The 18,613-nt window shown below is 33.3% G+C and overlaps 1 protein-coding gene across 1 annotated transcript; it reads left to right on the top strand.

Moving 5' to 3' along the window:
• The first annotated feature begins 2,582 nt into the window (after window positions 1-2,582).
• On the top strand, window positions 2,583-6,044 carry LOC115962056 (plastid division protein PDV1). The gene is made up of 2 exons (XM_031080924.1): window positions 2,583-3,036; window positions 5,128-6,044. The coding sequence occupies exons 1-2, from the start codon at window positions 2,704-2,706 to the stop codon at window positions 5,641-5,643; spliced, it is 849 nt and encodes a 282-aa protein (XP_030936784.1). The 5' UTR covers window positions 2,583-2,703; the 3' UTR covers window positions 5,644-6,044.
• The last annotated feature ends 12,569 nt before the right edge of the window (window positions 6,045-18,613 follow it).

Consider the following 18,613-nt stretch of genomic DNA (forward strand, 5'->3'; position numbering starts at 1 on the left):
TAAAAATGGTTAAATGCAATATTAGAGTGCCACGTGGCAGGACCTCATGCACTCTCACATAAGGTCTCTGCTTTTATATATATATTGATTGATTTGAAAAGTAATTGTGTAGACCCCATAGTTAATTATGTAACAACTTAATCAATTTGTTACCAATTATGTGATCACAATTATTAAGATATAAAACACAAAATCAGCAAGTCACCAACACTATAAAGCAAGATAATCAAAGTAATAAATAGATAGCACATTAATATGATGACAGAGTGGAAAACTAATGAGGCACACTTCAAAGGAAAAACTACTATGGAGTATACCCTTACCCTAACAACCATAAAAAGTGAATTTTTACAATCTAGTTCATACCCGCACCCACACCCACCTTTTTCAAAAATTGCCGAGTCCTGCATCCACACCCGAGTCCCGAAATACACCTGTGCTTCATAGTAATTTAAGTAGTCAAATAACTGAGCAAACGACAATAGTTTATGCTTTGTAGTGTACTCGTCTTTTTTATAGTTGTCTAGGGAAAAATGTCTCCTGTAATAAAAGCTGCAAAATGTTAGTGAACTTTTGATTTCAATGAAGCTTCGGCAAAGTGGAAGGATGTTTTTTTTTTTTGGGAAGAAATTCATGTGTTTTATTTTCTACTTTCTTTCTTTTTTCATGTAATGGTGAAATTATGTAGCATTTTGTTAGCGAAATACTTTTGGCAACCATCCTTTTGGCAATGGATTACCAGTCCTTGGAATTTTTTAGATAAATTGATGGTAGAGTCTTAAAATCCTTAAGGTTCATGATTAAATGAATTTGAAAAGTAATTGTGTAGACCCCATAGTTAATTATGCAACAAATTAATCAATTTATTGTTACCAATTATGTGATCACAATTATTAAGATATAAAAGACAAAATCAGCAAGTCACCAACACTATAAAGCAAGATAATCAAAGTAATAAATAGATAACACATTAATATGATGACAGAGTGGAAAACTAATGAGGCACACTTCAAAGGAAAAACTACTATGGAGTATACCACCCTAACAACCATAAAAAGTGAATTTTAGTTCATACCCATCATCCCAAATTCTATTCGGTAAATAAACCTATTAATGTGACCCCACAATTAGCTTCAAATCTAATCTTTACTTTTTTTTTGTTCATATTTCCTTCTTATGAACCACTTCCATAATCATAGTCAAACCCTTTGACTAACTCCAAGGACTACTTCGAAGGTTCGGGCTCCATAGCAACATATTGGGATTAATTTTGTGGCTTCAAATTATATTCTTGATCTCAAATAATACCAACACCGTTGTTGAATATCACCTTCTAAACTCACAAGTTGATCAAGTTAGGTTTGGTTTTTCCCTCATTGAACTGCCTTATATATGTTTGCAAGTAGAGCACAAAAAGCAAGGCAACATTGATTCAATTAAAACATGTCAAATTTCACAATTTTTTATTCTTGATTCTTGATTGATCAAGCTATTGTCAAGGATCTACTAAGAATATTATTTCTATTGATTAAGCTACGATTCAAAGGTTATCAAAAACACATGTTTGATCTATTGAAGAGCGGTCAAAATTCTCAATTTTATTTATTTATTTTTTATAACTTTGATTGTTATAATGGAGATGGAGAATTCTAACTTTAAATGTTTATGTATTGAGAAAGTCTATAAACACAAAAAAATATATATATAATAATAATAATAATAATAAACTTCACATCCGATTGATGTAGAAGATTATCAATAATAGGTAAAAAAAATAATGTTAATGGTGGGTCTAAATAATAACTAGTAAAAACTAATCAACTCAACTATATATTTTACAATCCTTTTACAAACTGTTGTTGTGACAAAATTTTACTGGTTTTCATATGGAATTACCATTAACATCATTTTTTTGACTTACCATATCAATAGTTTGTAAAACAATTTGTAAAATTGTTTGTAACTCTACCAATTTTCCCCCAAAAAATGTCAATTGAGAATATGAGATAAGAGGTTGTCTAAAGTCTCTTGACTATCAATAGGGGTGTCCAATTAGACTCGTAAATCAACCCAATTGCCTAACTTGTTCGAGCTAACCCAACGCCAATGATGATCGGCAGCTGGTCTTTGTCTCCTACAACTGAAACAGCAGGTCTTCTCATTAAAACTTGGTTCTAGTCGATCTATGCATCAAAATCTTGTCCTTCTTTGTCAATATGAGCAGTTCTCGATTATTTTTTATTAAATTTGTCAAGATCCATCCAAATCTCTTTGAAACCAGACGAGATCTCGTAGAGATTTGACCAAATCTCTTCAAGATCCAACCATATTTAGCAAGTTTCAGCTAACCCAACTCTAACCAAGGACCAACTGCTATCCGAGGAGGCCCGACCCACCTAATTTGACTCCTCCTATTGATCGTCGGTGGTCTTGATCTTGGGGATCCAAAGTGGTCGGGTCGGTTCCGGGTTAAACTGATCTATGGACAGCTTTAACTCTCAACAACACTTAATTACACCCAAAAAAAACGTGTGGTCATGTTGGAGTTGGATGGAATACAAAATTAAAACAGAAATCCAAACAAACCCTAGAAGATTCTTTTCTTCCCCCCAAATTTCCTTCTTTATTCGCGCCCTCACTTTTTTCCTTTTCTTTTATTTATAGACGTATTGCAATAAAAGACAAAAATTAAAAAAGAAATCGATGATGAAATGGGACATGGAGCTGGAAGAAATCGAAGCGGTTCTGGAGAAAATCTGGGACCTTCACGACAAGCTCAGCGACGCTATCCACTCAATTTCGCGGACTCACTTTCTCAACTCCGTCAAAGCTCTCAGAAAGCACCACAACAACATCAACAAAAAGAAGCAATTCAACCTCGAAAACGACGCCGTCGAGGACACCGGCCGGGCCGGGTTCGTTTTCGTCAAGGGCTTCCCGGTCGACGATGACGACTCGGCCATCCAGGAAGCCAAGAGTCTCAATGCGATTCGGACCGCGCTCGAGAACCTCGAGGACCAGCTCGAGTTCTTCCATGTGAGTCTGTCCTCTCATTTTCTAGGGTTTCCTTCGATCTTTTTATGCAACTTAGGAATCGGCTTCGATTTTATATATATGATCTTTTTTTTAAGCCAATAGCTTTGAATTTCTTATGGATTTGATTTCATATACATTTGGTTGCTGCTAGAGATAATCGGGTAGAGATAGAGAAAGAGATTTAAGCTGCTTAGTGGTATCCGAAAAATGAAGTCATTTCGGTCAATTAGGTTGCGAGTAATTGTTCTCGCACACTCGTTGATGTACACTTTGTATACCCAACATCGTCTGCAATTTCACGTGTGATGTCCACATTTTTAAAACGTGAAATAGGTGATAGTGTACTGATGATGTACAATAGTGCAAAAGGCTTTGTTGAGTTTTGTTGTTGTTGATGATTCGATAGTTATAATATTGCAAAAATGAGGACAATGGGAGAGAGGGGATTCGAACCCCGGTTCTCCTCATAAATGGGAGCAGACAGTGCCATTGAGTTACAGACTCAGTGCCATTGAGTGCCATTGAGTTATAATATTGCTCTATAATGTAGGCTTTAGGTGGTGGAGATATGAGTTTAAGGGAACTGGAGATGTTGACGTTTACGTGGGGAGATGGATGAAAATTTGTAGAAATGAGAATGGTTTATTGGTTTGGTATATTTTGCATTTTTGGGTTGAACCACGTTTGATTACCAAGAAGATTTAGGAAAAAGGAAAGGGAAGGGATTAGTGCTTCTAAGGAATTTTAAAATTTAACTTGGTTACTTTGAAGTGAGTTGCATTTCTTGGGTTTTTCGCTGGTGGTATCTTGTATTTTCATTACATTCTGTTTGTTTGCTGTGAGAATGGAGGAGAATGAAAGGAAATATAGTACTCTTTCCTAATGTTGTTGTTTTGTTGGTAGACATAAACTTTAAAGATCTTTTTTCCACCACTTTCTTAGTAAGTAAAAATTGTAATAGATTGTTTTTCTTGTAGTGTCTTGATTTATCTTGACATTAAGCTTGAGTTCAGTTACTATGGAAAGATAAATGAAAATCTGGGTTTTGTAAATACATACGGACCCAGTGGGTCTTCAATACACAACCTGACCCTCTACTTTGCTCATTGGTATAGTTCTTGTTATTTTTTGGATCTTATATGAAAATGCTTTACTTGGGTAAGCAATTTGTTTTGGATAGATTAATTGAATACTGATTTAATACAGGGCAGAAAATGAAAACATATGTTAATAATTAATGAAAAAGTGTCTGAATGTCCTCTTGTTCGCTGTGATCAAAAGGGGAAGTAAGAAGGCTGTTAAAATTGAGTAAATTGGAGGACTTAGGTTTGATTAATAAATGTCCATGATACTAAATCTGGAATTCATGCACCAATTGCATGAAGTTCAGATGACTTTGTTGAGTTGATTGGGTTTGGTTGTTTTGAGCCAATGACAATATGGTGCAAGTGTTTGAGTTTGGGGAAGATAAGAGAAATGCAACAAACTAAAAGTTTAGGAAGTCAAGAAGTAAAGGGTGGCATCAATTGATTACAAGATGAGAATTATGGTAACTTTGGGAGATCTATAGCTTTTTAATAATGTGAAAACTTGGTGGCTTCTCAAGGAATTGACAAAAAGCTGAAGCACCTCTGTGTTTCCTAACAAGATGTAAATAGTTTCTGCTTTTTAATAGCTGAAACACCCTTGATAAAGCCCCACTAAACAGAGCCTTTGTCAGCTGACATGTCTTGCATATTCATATTAAGGAGTTGAAATGGAGAATGGCATTTGAATTTGACAAGAATGAAAGAAAGACCGGAATCATGGAGTTGTCCACACAGGACTTGTTATTGTTGGATAGACATGGCATGTACCTCTTTCTCAATTTCTAGTGGTTTCTGGAGAGCCTCTAACTCTCACATGATAAGCCACATTCTTGTGCAAAATGAGTAGTATATTGTGAAATTATATATACATGAGTAGATAGTTGGGGCATGGCATTGTTGACATAAGTTGTCTCTAGCTGATGATAGAATTTACAATGAAGCTCTTATTGTGGAATTGCAATTTGCAACTTGCTGACCGACTCTGTGTGGTTCTCTTTCACAGACTGTTCAAACACAGCAGCGGGCTGAGAGAGATGCTGCAATTGCCCGATTAGAACAAAGCCGTATCGTTCTTGCAATGAGATTGTCTGAACATCATGGTAAGAAATACAAAGTCATTGAAGAAGCTCTTACTTTTGTGGGAGATGTACGTGATGGAGGTCACTTTGTTTCACCTGAAAACCTATATGGTCCACCATTTAGTCCGTCTGGTGAGAAATTTGTTTCTCATGAAGGGAAGAGGTCTAATATACTGATCAAAGTTCTTCTTTCAAGTTTTGATTTCGTAAAGAAATCCCTTAAATTGGATCACGTGGGTGGGATAGTGGGCAATGCTGCTTTGGTAGCAGTTAGCATGATTGCATGGCTGCAACTGCATCAGGTAGCTTATAAACAGCTCCCTGAGAAGCATGAAGATAATATCTACAACAACAGAAATCTGAGACAGACTTCTTGGCTGGAGGGATCTTCATCTGATGGTCGTTTGAGACAGCTGGATGTGTTGGCAGGCAAGGGTTAAGGTGAACAATTGAAATCTACTACAGTTTTATGTGGATGACTCTGATTAGTCTATTCATAGCCAATCCTAAGGTAATTTGACAAAGGCTTTGTTGTTGTTGTTGTTGTTGTTGTTGATAGTCCAATGATTTAAGGCCTTGTTGCCTCTCAACCTCTTCCCACGAATGTTTTAAAAGTTTTGGCAAAATAGTTAGGATGTCATTTTCAATTTGTAGAATATTGTTGGAGGCTTGGAGCTGCTATGGAGGCATTAAATAGTCATAGTCGTATGTGTGTATTTGGTCCTTGTCCGGTAGTCATTTGAATTCATTGTGTATATCCTAACTTTTGACTGAGGTTAGTTATCTGTATGTGAATGAATGCCTTGAGATTTCCAATATATTCCATCTCCGATTTAATTTATTGTGATTACTGACAATTTTAACAATCTTGAGCAATTCATTATCGCTACTTAGTTTTTGGTACATTATAAATGCCTTCCGAATCAAATTTGGAATAACTTAATATAGATACGTGAATGATGTCTAGTCTTATACTGTAATTGCCTAAACTACAAACTGAGGAAAAGAATATGGGACATTAATAGCTCACCTTGCAAGTTTCTGCATATTTATCGTACTTGAAATGAACCCCTTATAACGTCCTTTTCTCTAATTGGGAGAATAGGGATGATATAAGTAAAAACCATTACAGTGATTAGATATTGCATGGAGTTTTAGAACTGAGTGGTTTGGGATATCATTTGCTTATGCAGTGGAAGTGAAATTTTTAGCTGGAATGGTTGGATGAGTAACTTATTAGAGCATCCACATTGGTGGAGCTAAAAATTTAGCTATTTAGCATATAAAAAAGTTATTTTATCTATTTTACCTTTTCATTTTACAATACATCAATAAATCTATATTTTTAGCTATTTGATTAAAATAATATAAAAAACTCATTAAAATTAAATAAAAAATATCCACCACAACAACCTTTCATCCACCCACAATCACCTCCACCACCACTCCACCATCAACAACCTCCATGTGGCAACTACAACCCACGGCAAGAAACTACTTTACTTTAGAGAATGCTTTAAGATTTGCAAATGAATAATACTGATGGGTTGAGCTGGGCCTTTTATTTTTCATTTTTAGAAATTTGGATTGAATCAGGTTCGTATTTTGTACTAAAGAAACCCAATCGAACCTATGCCACTAATTTTTTTAAAAATCTGGATTTTTTAAATTTGATTTATTTTATTATTTTAGAATTATTTTTTATGAGCTTGGAATATTAGGATTTTATTGTATAAAATGTAATCATTTATTGGATGCACTTAAATTGTCGAATGAAATGTTTATTTTATTTTTGTTTTAATTAAGCATAACAAAATAGCCCCTATATGGCTATATCTGATTATTGTGGATTGGATTGGGTTGGTCTTTTAAGCTGCCACATATTGAGTTGAAGATTTCTCAACTCAAAGGGGTCGGGTTGAGTTGAAAAATATGCCAAACATGACCAAACCCAACACATACACACACTACTATGCGTAAAAAGGTGTAATGGAGCAAGTGTTAGTCACAAGGTCATAATAAATTTGCTGCCCTCTAGACTCTAGACAGTGGCTCATATTTGCATGCAAAGAAAGTGGGAGTCAATTGGTCCAGGAACATGTACCAAGGAAAAATGATCTTATATAGCTGTTGTATGGGGCAATTCCTTCAAAACATGTGGATTTCACACATCTCTGGGTTACTATGAAGGAGCCATTGCATACGTTTCCATAAGATACTGCCTTTAAGAGAAGGGAGGTGCCTTAAGCCTCTAGGTGTAGCGATAATTATCTCTGTAACAACTTAATGGTGCACCCATCTCTCAGACAGTGGACTCCGCAGGCCACATGTGTTTGGGTCCACATTCTCTGCAGGAGATATCCCTTCGTAGTTGTAGGTTACTAGTCTCATGGGCTACACATTTGGGATTTTGAGCTTATGGCTCGAAGATTCCTTCCCTCCTATGGTGCTGATCCAACATAATTGGGCCTCACCTCTACACCAAACTATTTAAATGCTGCAAAGGGATTCTCTCTATTTGAAATTGATTTATTTTTCTATTCAGGATAAAATTTATTAAACTTAGAAAGTGTATTTAGTATTACTTCATTTCAATAATTGAAGTGTCACTCTATATAGTATATACTGTATTATCCCCAATTAAATCTTTGTTGTGATTGACGCAGGTGGTCCAAATATTGGGGGAAAATGGGTATTTGTCCATAGTTTACAAATTATTCAACAAAATGCCTATGTTTTAAAACTATTTAGTAAAATATCTCTGTTTTTAAAACTCGATTTTAACATAATCGAGTTATAAGTGGAATTCAACATTAGCAATGTCGAGTTCTATGTATATTTACCACTTAATTTTTTTTGGAAATTTAAGCCAAGCTCGACATTGCTAATATCAAGTTTCATTTAAAAATATACATAGAACTTGATTTTGAGAATATCGAGTTTTACACATAACTCAATTTTATTAAAATCGAGTTTAAAAAACAAGAGTATTTTGCTAAGTTGTTTCAAATATTGTGAGTTTAACCGGTGTGATTGATTTAGATAGGCCAATTTCGCGTGATGTACAGCAAAGAAGGCCCAGTTTGAGTTTATCTCAATCTGCTAGTCCTTCGATCACCCAATTGAAAATTAGAAAAGAAAAATACAAGAACAAAAGCATAAAAACAAAAAACAAAAACAACAAACACCACCTACATACACCAGCAAACTACACTAACAACGACAGCAAATAGGACAACAAGTCCATGCTAAAATTTGGAAGAGCCAATCCAGTTTTGCGAAGATTGACTCTTGCTTTGAAATGTCACTGTAGTAAGCCTATACATGACTTCATTGTATGAACTCAGCCCAATAATAGGAATGACAGCTGCTGTGCATGGCCAATTAGCCATGGACCCATCCCTTGTGTGAGTCAATGCATGACATTGTCAATGAGGCAATTAAGCCACAAACCACGTTGACCTGTCTACCAAATTTGATCAATTTTTTTTCTTTCATTCATTTCATACCTTGTCACTATAGATCACATTCCATCAAGAGCAAAAAGCCTTTTTCTTGGCACTTGGCCGCGTAATACTTTTTCTTATTACCGATCATATTCATGTTTAAAACACAATCTGATTATAAGAAAGAAAGAGAGAGAGACAGAGATTAAAGCCAGTACGTAAGTAAATGGCAAAAAAAAAACATTAACGAAAGGAATGTCGGAAAGTTTTGTTGCCTTTCTTTTACTCTGCTTTTGATAATTTGTTAAGAGGCAAAAACTATAAAGTTGAAGTTTGAACACATAATTACCCTCATAATTTGCAGCTGTTTTAAACACTTTCTTTGATAGCTTCCCATTGGATATTATGCTGCATGACACAAAAAAAATGAAAAATCCAATGTAGAAAAGCACAAACGGAGTTCTCTTTTTAGAAGTTGAAAGACAAGAAGAAAACACCTTTCTCTTTTTTGTCTAACTTTTCTTCCTCATTTCACTCTTGTTGCAAATCTAAAATCATACATGAAAGATTTTGTGTTTTCGGTGCAGGAGTAAAAGTTGTTTGAGATTGCACTAAAAAATCATATAAATAAAGTCGTAGTTTGAGATATTAGGTCAGCTTTGATAAGAAATGTGGAATTATGTGTTACTAAAGTCAGCTTTTTTATTCAAAGGTCAACTTTTCTTCCTAATTTGCCTGCAATTTGCAAGTGGTACAACCCGACAATCCACTTTTAATTGAATGAAAATTGATTTGAAAGATGATGATTAAATGCCTTGAATACATGGTAATTAAGATTTTTTAATGCTAATCAAATTATTAAAAAGATAGAAGATGACAAATATGGTTGCTTCTGTTGTCGACTCTTTAATATCAAAAACGTTATTATCTAATTAGACTCATCACACGCATTTTACATGTGCAATAATACTTTTTTTTATATATATATTTGTTTTTTTTAGTTTAGTGTTATAATGTCTAAAAGTGATATATAAATAACTGTTTATATTTTTATAATATAGAATAGTGTTTAAAAAGAGATAAAGATAAATAGTGTTCTAAGTTTTAGGCTGAATAAAGAAAATGAAAAAAAAAAATCTAAAATTTAGGAACAATAAATTACTCTTTTAGCTTAATTTAAAATTATTTAACTAAAAATAAGGGTATTTTAGAAAGTTTAAAAATTTGTGTGAAAGTATTTTAGTACGTAAAATTTTGAAACCCAAATTGGGAATTGTGTTATTAATAGTAGAGATAGATAAGGTGGAAATATATAAATGCCCTTTTCATACATATGCACTCATGCACGTGCAGTCAATAACCATGATGATTTACACACATACATAGTTATCTACTAATTTTGCATAGGATTATGATGCAAAAGCTTAGGCCTATTATCTCTCTCTCTCTCGATCATTATGGTTTTTAAACCTATTGAGAGTGGATTATCCATTGTGAAGGAATAATCTAAACAATGTTGTGGGACACACTTGTTTTGGGAACCATAATAAAAAGTTCCCTATACCATACCAATCTAAATAATGTGTTACTTGTTATATTGTATGATTGAACATTTTCAACTTCTTGTCACGCACCCTCTAACGCAGCCAAATATTCAAATTTAAAAAGTAATTTGGGAATAATAAAAAATTGCAATAAACAAAGAGAGTAATTGGACTTTCAAGTTAATCAATTAAGTTCTAGATTATTTTTATATAAACTCATATACCACATTTTCAAAATTTGGAATATCCCACAATAAAGGAATTATCTTTGACATGAATTTGTAGTGTGTGACGCGCCTTAATGCATGTGGAACTTGCATTTTTATTTTTATTTTTTAAATTTCTAGTCATAAATATTTATAATAAATTTAGTATTATTAAGATCACAAAAGAAAAAGGGAAAATCCACCACGGAACCATGTGTTGTCGGTCGGTAGGTACAATGGAAGACTTGCCTTTGCTAATTGCTATCCTCTGATGATACACTTGATTTATATAAATATGGCCATCACTTTATACAAATGCCACTTGTCCAAATGCTGACCCCTTGATCATGAATCATGATTACCACGTAAACAAAATTAGAGACAAATTGTATTTGGGTACAGACTACAGAGGTCCCCATACACATTTCACGTGTTACCGACCCCCATTGTCTTTCTCTAAATTTCTTTATTCTCTGCTCGCTAGGGACCCCCACCTGAAATATGGACTCTCTCTGTGAAAAAAGGAAAAATCAAATTTTGAAAGCTCACATGTCATGTGTGTGTGCATAGGTATAAGGTATCCAATAAAAGCAAGATAGTAAAACCAACAAGGTGATTTTGTGGGACCCTCTAAAGTAAGATTAGGCGGCCACCGTACATATGGACACGTGTGTGATCAATGTTCCACGATTTTTGATTAGTCAACCTTGATTAGATCCTTGAGCCTAAAAAGGTTATGATATTGCCTACTAAAATTTATAATACAATTTAATGGAAGCATATGACTAGTTGTGTCAAATTTTAAGGCCATTTCATGTGGGTCACAACCTAAGGGTCAAACTAAGCTATATAGGTTCTTTATTTATTGAATTTATGTAGTGTATAGTGTTCCAATGTTGTCAAATTACATTGATGATTGAACCCACAATACACACTAATCTCTATGTGTCTTTTTCCTGGGTATTATTAGTATATGTCATACAACATGCACATATTGCGTATGTGTATATGTCATTGTGTATCTCGTGCACAGTGCTAATAAATGGGAGCTTAAGCAGTTAAACTAATCTTTGAGTTTGAATTAATATATAGGGAAATACTAATGAGTGAGGCACTGATTAAGAATCCATTTTAGGAAAATTTTGACATCATTTTTATGGGAAATGAAAAAAAGTTATCAAAATATTAATTGTTTTTTTTCTTTTCCCATAAAATTTTTCTATAACTGGATTCTTAATCAGTACCCTAAAGGCACTCGTTAATATGACCCTAATATATTTTAGGGTGAGTTTGATGCTTAGATAGAAGACAAAGAAAAGGTTTTACAACCTTCAATCTTTTTAGATTTTATTCCTCAATTTCTTTTAATGCTTTTCTTGTAGAAACTATAGAAAAAATTGGTTGAAAAACTAATTCGGTTCAAAACTAAGAACAATGCTCACCACCAACATTACTTTATTGTTTATTATTTACAATTCGTTACTTTAATGGCTGTTAAAAATTTTGAAAAAAAAAAAGTCGTGGCTCTAAATTTATTTTTCAAGAAAATGTGTTTTAAGCAAATAAGTAGACAAAAGGTATTATGGAAAATTAATAATATATATATTAGGATTTTTAGAATTGAATAAATGGTCTTGGAAACCTAATAAAAATCCAAGTTAAGTTTTATATTGTTTGGCAAGCTTTGATTTTAAAACCTAAAACCCTCACTTGGGAAATGCATTAAGAGTATAGGCTGATGTGATGCCTAAATGGGGGACCAAAGCATTGGTGAACATAGGTTGAATTGGAGAGGGGGAAGCCAAGTAATATCAAACAATGCAAGTAACATAGGTGCAAACAACTTTATTGATATAAAGACTTTATAAGTCTTTAATCAGACTATTCTTACCTAATGAGACATTCTAAAAACCTGACGAACAATAGTGTAGAGGGTTGAACTTAAAGACTTATAAATTTACGTCACATCATAAACAAATGAACCAACCATCCAAAACCCGCCATGGGGGGGTAGGTGGTCGCTATCTTTGTTCATTAAATTGCATTACAAGAGTTAGTTGCAGTGTGTGATAGAGAAAAGACTGGGCAGGCACGACTCACATGCAAACTACGCAAAGTAAATTGATTCAGTGACTGAGCTCATCACTTCCTTCACTGTTGTTTACTCTATCTATAAAGCCTACAATGTAGCCGTTTTTTAGCTTCAGCTTCAGCGCAACAAGTGGCCACTTTCACGGCCCTTCTTTCCAGCTATGTCGGCAACCTGCATTAAATAGGTGACACATCATTGCAGAGGGAGATAGGCTTGAAGTATATATTGTACTTTTTAAAAAAAAACAATTAAATTAATATTGTACTCGACAAAGACTTCTTTTTTTCTTTTTTCTTTTTCATCTAGCAAAGATATTTAAAACCATGTAATATTTACAAATGCATTTACCTTAAAAACACCATATGTTCCTTCTCAAAAAAAAAAAAAAAAACACCATATGTTCCTATATATGCATTGTTTTTAAAAAAATTTCAAAAAAATGTTTCTAAATAAGTGATCTTAGGGCATTTGTTAACAAAATCGTTAATATTAGTTTATGTTTGCCTTCAGTTAATTTATTTGATGAGCTTTTAACTTTTATATACAATTTTTTAAAATCACACTTTTTTCAAAATGCAAATATAATTTAGTTCGTTTTTAGCAAAAAGATAAATAATATTTTTTTAAAGGGAAAAATAGCTAAAAAAGTTGATATCGAATGGCACACTTAATCAAGAAATCTATATATATGTGTGTGTGTGTGTGTGTGTGTGTGAAGTTAAGAGAAATTCAAATTAAAATTCCAAATTAAAATTCCAATTTTGCGCCAAGTGTTCTAAATTATTTATTCTTAAAAAATTTTATTTCTTAATTTTAAAATTAAATATGGGACTACATCATAAATATTCATCTTAATGAGTTATTAAGTACAAAAACTAAAGAGTCTAGAATAAATGAATCGTAAAAAAAAAAAAAAAGTGTTTCACAATAATTAAAAAAAAAATGGACAATTTACATTTTATACATAATAATATTCTTACAAAATTTTTTAAAGAGTTAACGAAATACAAAAATAACTATCAATAGTTTTTAAATTATATATATATGAATTGTATCATACATCTTATTGTATATCTTTAAGTGTATTTATGTATATACATGAAGTTACAAGTTAGTTCAATAAATAATTTGTCTTATAAACCAAATGTTTTGTAATGAGGAGACAGCGTGTTTCAATTCTTGTCGAGGATTCAATTTGTTGAGCTTAGATTTGAAACATTAAAGTGGTGCTATCTAATTCAGCCAAAAAAAAAAACTGGGACTAATTGCTCAGTGCATAAATAGCATGTTTACTGATATTTTGAATCTAGGTTGAAGGGAATTTATTAAGCCAGAGGCAACAGTACTCAAAGGGAGTCAAACCACGAAGCAATTCATTTATAATGGTCCCTCAAAGCTGAAAAGGGTTTCAACTGAATCAACTATAATGATTCATGAAAGAACCCAATGTTCGAAAAATTTGTCGGCTAAAGTTTGAAAATTAAAAGGAAAAAAAAAAAGAAAAAATAAAGAGCAAATATAAATGTCAGAGAGAAGAGAGCTCGAGAAAGAGAGTGTAAGAGAGGCAGATAGAGAAATTATTATAAAAGTTTTGTTGATGAACAATATACCACAATAAATGTATTGAGGACCAGGTACCTAGCTATCGTTTTCAAATATTTTAACAAAATTTCCTCAAATATATATATATATATATATATATAAACAAAATGTTGAACCTATATATTGCAAGGTAGTTTTAAGAGTCATTAGCCATATTTTTGTTGAAATGCTGTTTTGTGAAGCCTAATGCTAATACTCTAAAGTGATTAGAGAAATTTATGAGGAAAAAAAAAAAAAGAAAAAAGGATAATTATACTTTACTATTTGAACTATACCCTAAATTACAATTTACATCATAAACTTTTAAAATACACAATTAGCATCTTAAACTATAATCAATTTTATACTTTGCACTCCATCATTAATTCTGCCGTTAATTTGGTGGAAAATCAAATTTTATGGTGTAAAGTATAACTAAGAGTATAGTTTAGAGTGGTAAAGTATAATCTCTTATTTGTTTTTAAGGAATTGAGAAAATGGACAATTTGATCTTTTCATGTGATGCTTCAAGATAACGGTAAAATTGACGACAAAGTGCAAAGTATAACATGAGATATAGTTTAAGATGTAAAGTGTAATTTGGAATATAATTTAAAGTGGTAAAATGTAATTTCCCAAAAAAAAAAAAAAAAAAAAGAGAAAGAGAAGAACAAGGTTGCCTTTGACATTAGCTTAAAAATCTAACTTTTTTTACTGTTTAGTTTATTTTGCTACTATTTATAGGTTCTATTACACTTTTTAATACTATTCATAAGTCATAATGTACTATTTTAGTAACCTTTTAGCCTTATTTATAACATTTTTAATAAAAATATTTAACTTCAACTAAATAAACTATTTTCAAATATACTCAAAGAAGAAGAGCCAAGAGTAGTAGTTCTTTTTGGGGTAAAAGGGGGAGGGGAAAAAATAAAGAATAAAGAAAAAAAAAAGGATTTGTTTAGCAAGGAAGTAACTTTAAAAAGAGAAGTTTGTAAATTTGGCAACAACCATTGCTGGAGTCTTTAAGGCAAGAAAGCATATGGGTACGAACGGTAAGTCAGTAAGTGAAAAAAGTTGTCATTAGAAGTAGTTGGTTTTTACCAGAATTGTCAGTTCCTTCCAAAAGTAATCAGCAAAATATATTAATTACTGCAACTTTTTTTGCACCTTGCAATTTTGGCACATTGATTTAACCATGAAAATTTTATTTAACAAAAAAGCAAATTAAAGAACTAAATAAATGTCTCACGTGAAGAGGAACATCATGGAACTGATGAGACTGAAAATAATCATAATTGCTCATTAAAATATCCTAAGATAATGTTTTTAAAATTTTAAAACACTGTTTTGCAATCATAATGTTATGATTTATTTGTGTCCTTTTTGTCCACCATTTGTGTTGTACTGATGGGCATGGCCAGGCTGGTGAGAGCTCCTAGTGTTGTACGCCATGAACTTACATCTCTGTTTGGTTCTGTCTAAAGACCGTTTGGTAATATTATTTTAATAATATTGTTCAAATGTTCTAAAAATACATGTGGATGAAAAAATGTTATGAAAATATGTGTTGTATTGTTTAAACAACACAACCGAACATCTCGAGCTTTCTGTTTTTTAAACTTCTTTGTTTTTGTTTTTCTGTGTCATATAATATTTATAGCCATCTAATTGCACTAGATTTAAATGTGACTTCATGGCCAACAATTGCGTTATTAAATGAATGTCATTAGACTAGAGGCATTGCTTTTTGTTATAACTTACAAGTTATAATTCCACATGTTTTGTGTGTGGTTCATTTTTGGGGCCAAAGAATTAATCCTCAAGGGTGTTAAAAGCACCATGTAGTGGGGGATATTTCCAAATTTGATATATATTTACATATATTATGTACTTGGATGATTTCTTTACTCGGGTTGCCATTTTTTCTTTTCTATTACTTGTGAGTGTCTAAAATCTATACACTAGCTATCTTCCCTTTTGTTCTCTAAAAAGGTATTTCATGCATCAGATTTATGTATCATCCCTTTCACACTATGTGAATTTCAACAATAATAGAATCTATAAACGGTGAAAATGATATATATATATATATATATATATATATATTCGATGAATGTGGTACTTAATCCATCCAAATATACCCTAAATATAAAAATAAATTAATAAATGAAGCTTTGCATTGTGGTACGAATTTAATCATTTTCCTGTCCAATTCAAATGGAATGGGGGATAAAGTATTGTGGCATTTCAATAAAATAGCATTATTTAACACGCAAAAAGAAACTAAATTCAGATTTCATAGTTAGAGTTGTATGGAGCGCAAAACCATGCTATATCCTAGAAAAATATTTCCCCTCATGTAGATTCTTTTTGCAATTACTCTTCCCAGAAGCTGTAAGAACTCTAATTATTGATGTAGTACGAAGTAGGAACAATGCAATGCCAATCAAGAGCATTTATCACATTGATATTACGCTATTGGGAACAATATAAGTTGATTTATCATATTGCTATTTTTCACATTGCGATTTCTCTTCATTTGTCATATGTGGATAATAAAGGCTTTTACTTGCCATAGCACAGATGTATTAGAACTTATAATGATTTTGACAGACAATTTATTGAGTTCAATAAATTTTCAAAGAACAAGTAACAACCATATCAAAGAACAAACCTAAAAAGTGTTAATGTAGATTATAAATATAATATGGGTTATACTAACAAGTGCACTTAGGGCATTGGTTAATAATTCATTTTAGGAAAATTTTAACACCACTTTTATGAAGAAAAAAAAAACATTAATAACTTTTTTTACTTTTCCCATAAAAATTTTGTTTAAATGGATTCTTAACCAATGCACTAAGGACATTCGTTAGCATTTCCCATATAATATATATGTCAATGGAAATAATTGAGGTCAGAGAAAATTTAAGAAGGGATGACATTTTAGTGGTTAGTCATTACTTTTACTAACAAGTGGTACAAAAAATTATAAATTTGCTTTTAATTAGGTCAGATCATGTTGGGTTCTATTCCTATTATAATAAAGTTCGAGGGCAAAAATGGGCATTTGTCCTTTTCGCCAAAACTTTCCAGTAAAATGCCCCTGTAAGGACACAATTTATAACGACCCATAATAATATTGGGTTCGCACATAAAAAGACCCAAACAATATCATTTATAGAGCGTGGGTTTGAAAGGCTAGGTCTTGGTCACTGAACGGTAGTTTGAGTTAGCTCTGGTCAGTGAATCTCGTTCGAGGAGTCTGGGGAGTTCTATGCTCTTCTTATTCTCCTCGTTTCTAGGACTCCATGGCTGGAAGGACAAGTTGTCCCCCCCCCCTCTCACACTGCCTCTCTTATCCTTTTATACGGGCATTTGTCCTCTCACCAACGTCTACGTATAAGCTCAATTTCCTAGGACTTAAGACTTGTCCTATCAGCCCATACCTAGAGTGGTTGGGGGTGGTTGTAAAAGCTGAAGAGTATGGCTCTGTCAGGTGCAGAGTATTGAATGACAGTAATGGCAGCTTTCCCTTTGTCCTTGGTCGTTATACTATCCAGCGTCTCCTTCTCTATTGACATAGATATTTTAGATTTTTTCCCAAACTATTCCTATACCGTTTTTGCCCTTTCTTCTAGGGGGATCTCGGATATGCCGAGAACAGAATCATCATCGGCTGTGTCTCAAGACTATTTGGACTTTTATTACCCATCCTTGACTATACCCTTCCTCGGCTCGGGCCTTGAGCCCCAATGTAAAAATGGGTCAGGGCCACAAATTATTGGACCCCACAATAGCCCCTCAAAATCCTGCTGTCCGACCTCTTGGTCGGAGAGGAGGGTTTTGGTGATGCCAAGCCTTTATTACGGTTCGTTTAGCTCTGCCCTTCATTAATGTTGGTGTCTCTTCATCTGCTTAGGAAATGCGCCGGGTTACGAGACATTCTTCTAGATTTACACACGATGTGCTCCCGTCGTTTCAGTGTACGAGGCGCGTCTTTAATAAATTGCCTTTATGAGGCCAATCAAATCTGACAGTTACAGATGATATTGGAGAGTTGAACAAACGCTACCTTACTTGCAGATCTTCTTGGAGATATGTACAGATTAAATGCCACTGAATTCACCTTCCATATAAGAAGCCAAACGAGAGGGTATTCCCTTCGCGTAAAGACTCTTTAATCTTCCTAAAGCCTCAACCCTCAAGCTGTGTTCAAAGTCTTCCTTATCAGCACAGCCACAGCTTATAGTGTGACACATTTGAAGTAGAAGTGGGGATGAAAAGATTATATCCTTCTCAGAAGCGTTCTGTCCCTCCGAAGCTTAAGATGGCTCGGTCAGGACAGGGATGGCAGAGGCTCAAGATACCTCTCATCCTCCCTTCAGCCAAAATCCGAAGCAGGGGCTCGTCGTGTTAAACTTTTGGTGCGACTGAGCTGGGGTCACCCATTATCAGTACCAGCCGCTCTCTCATGAGCATAACTAATATGGCACCAGCGTGTTAGGAGTCAGGACTGACGCAGGGACAAAGTATCC

This window comes from Quercus lobata, chromosome 9 (genome assembly GCF_001633185.2).
Source record: "Quercus lobata isolate SW786 chromosome 9, ValleyOak3.0 Primary Assembly, whole genome shotgun sequence".
NCBI classification, from domain to species: Eukaryota; Viridiplantae; Streptophyta; class Magnoliopsida; order Fagales; family Fagaceae; genus Quercus; species Quercus lobata.

Excerpts from the sequence above, each read along its gene's own strand:
- LOC115962056 (XM_031080924.1), top strand. The coding sequence starts at position 2,704 with ATGATGAAATGGGACATGGAGCTGGAAGAAATCGAAGCGGTTCTGGAG. Across the intron at positions 3,037-5,127 it reads ACCAGCTCGAGTTCTTCCAT|ACTGTTCAAACACAGCAGCG; the intron begins GTGAGTCTGTCC and ends TCTCTTTCACAG.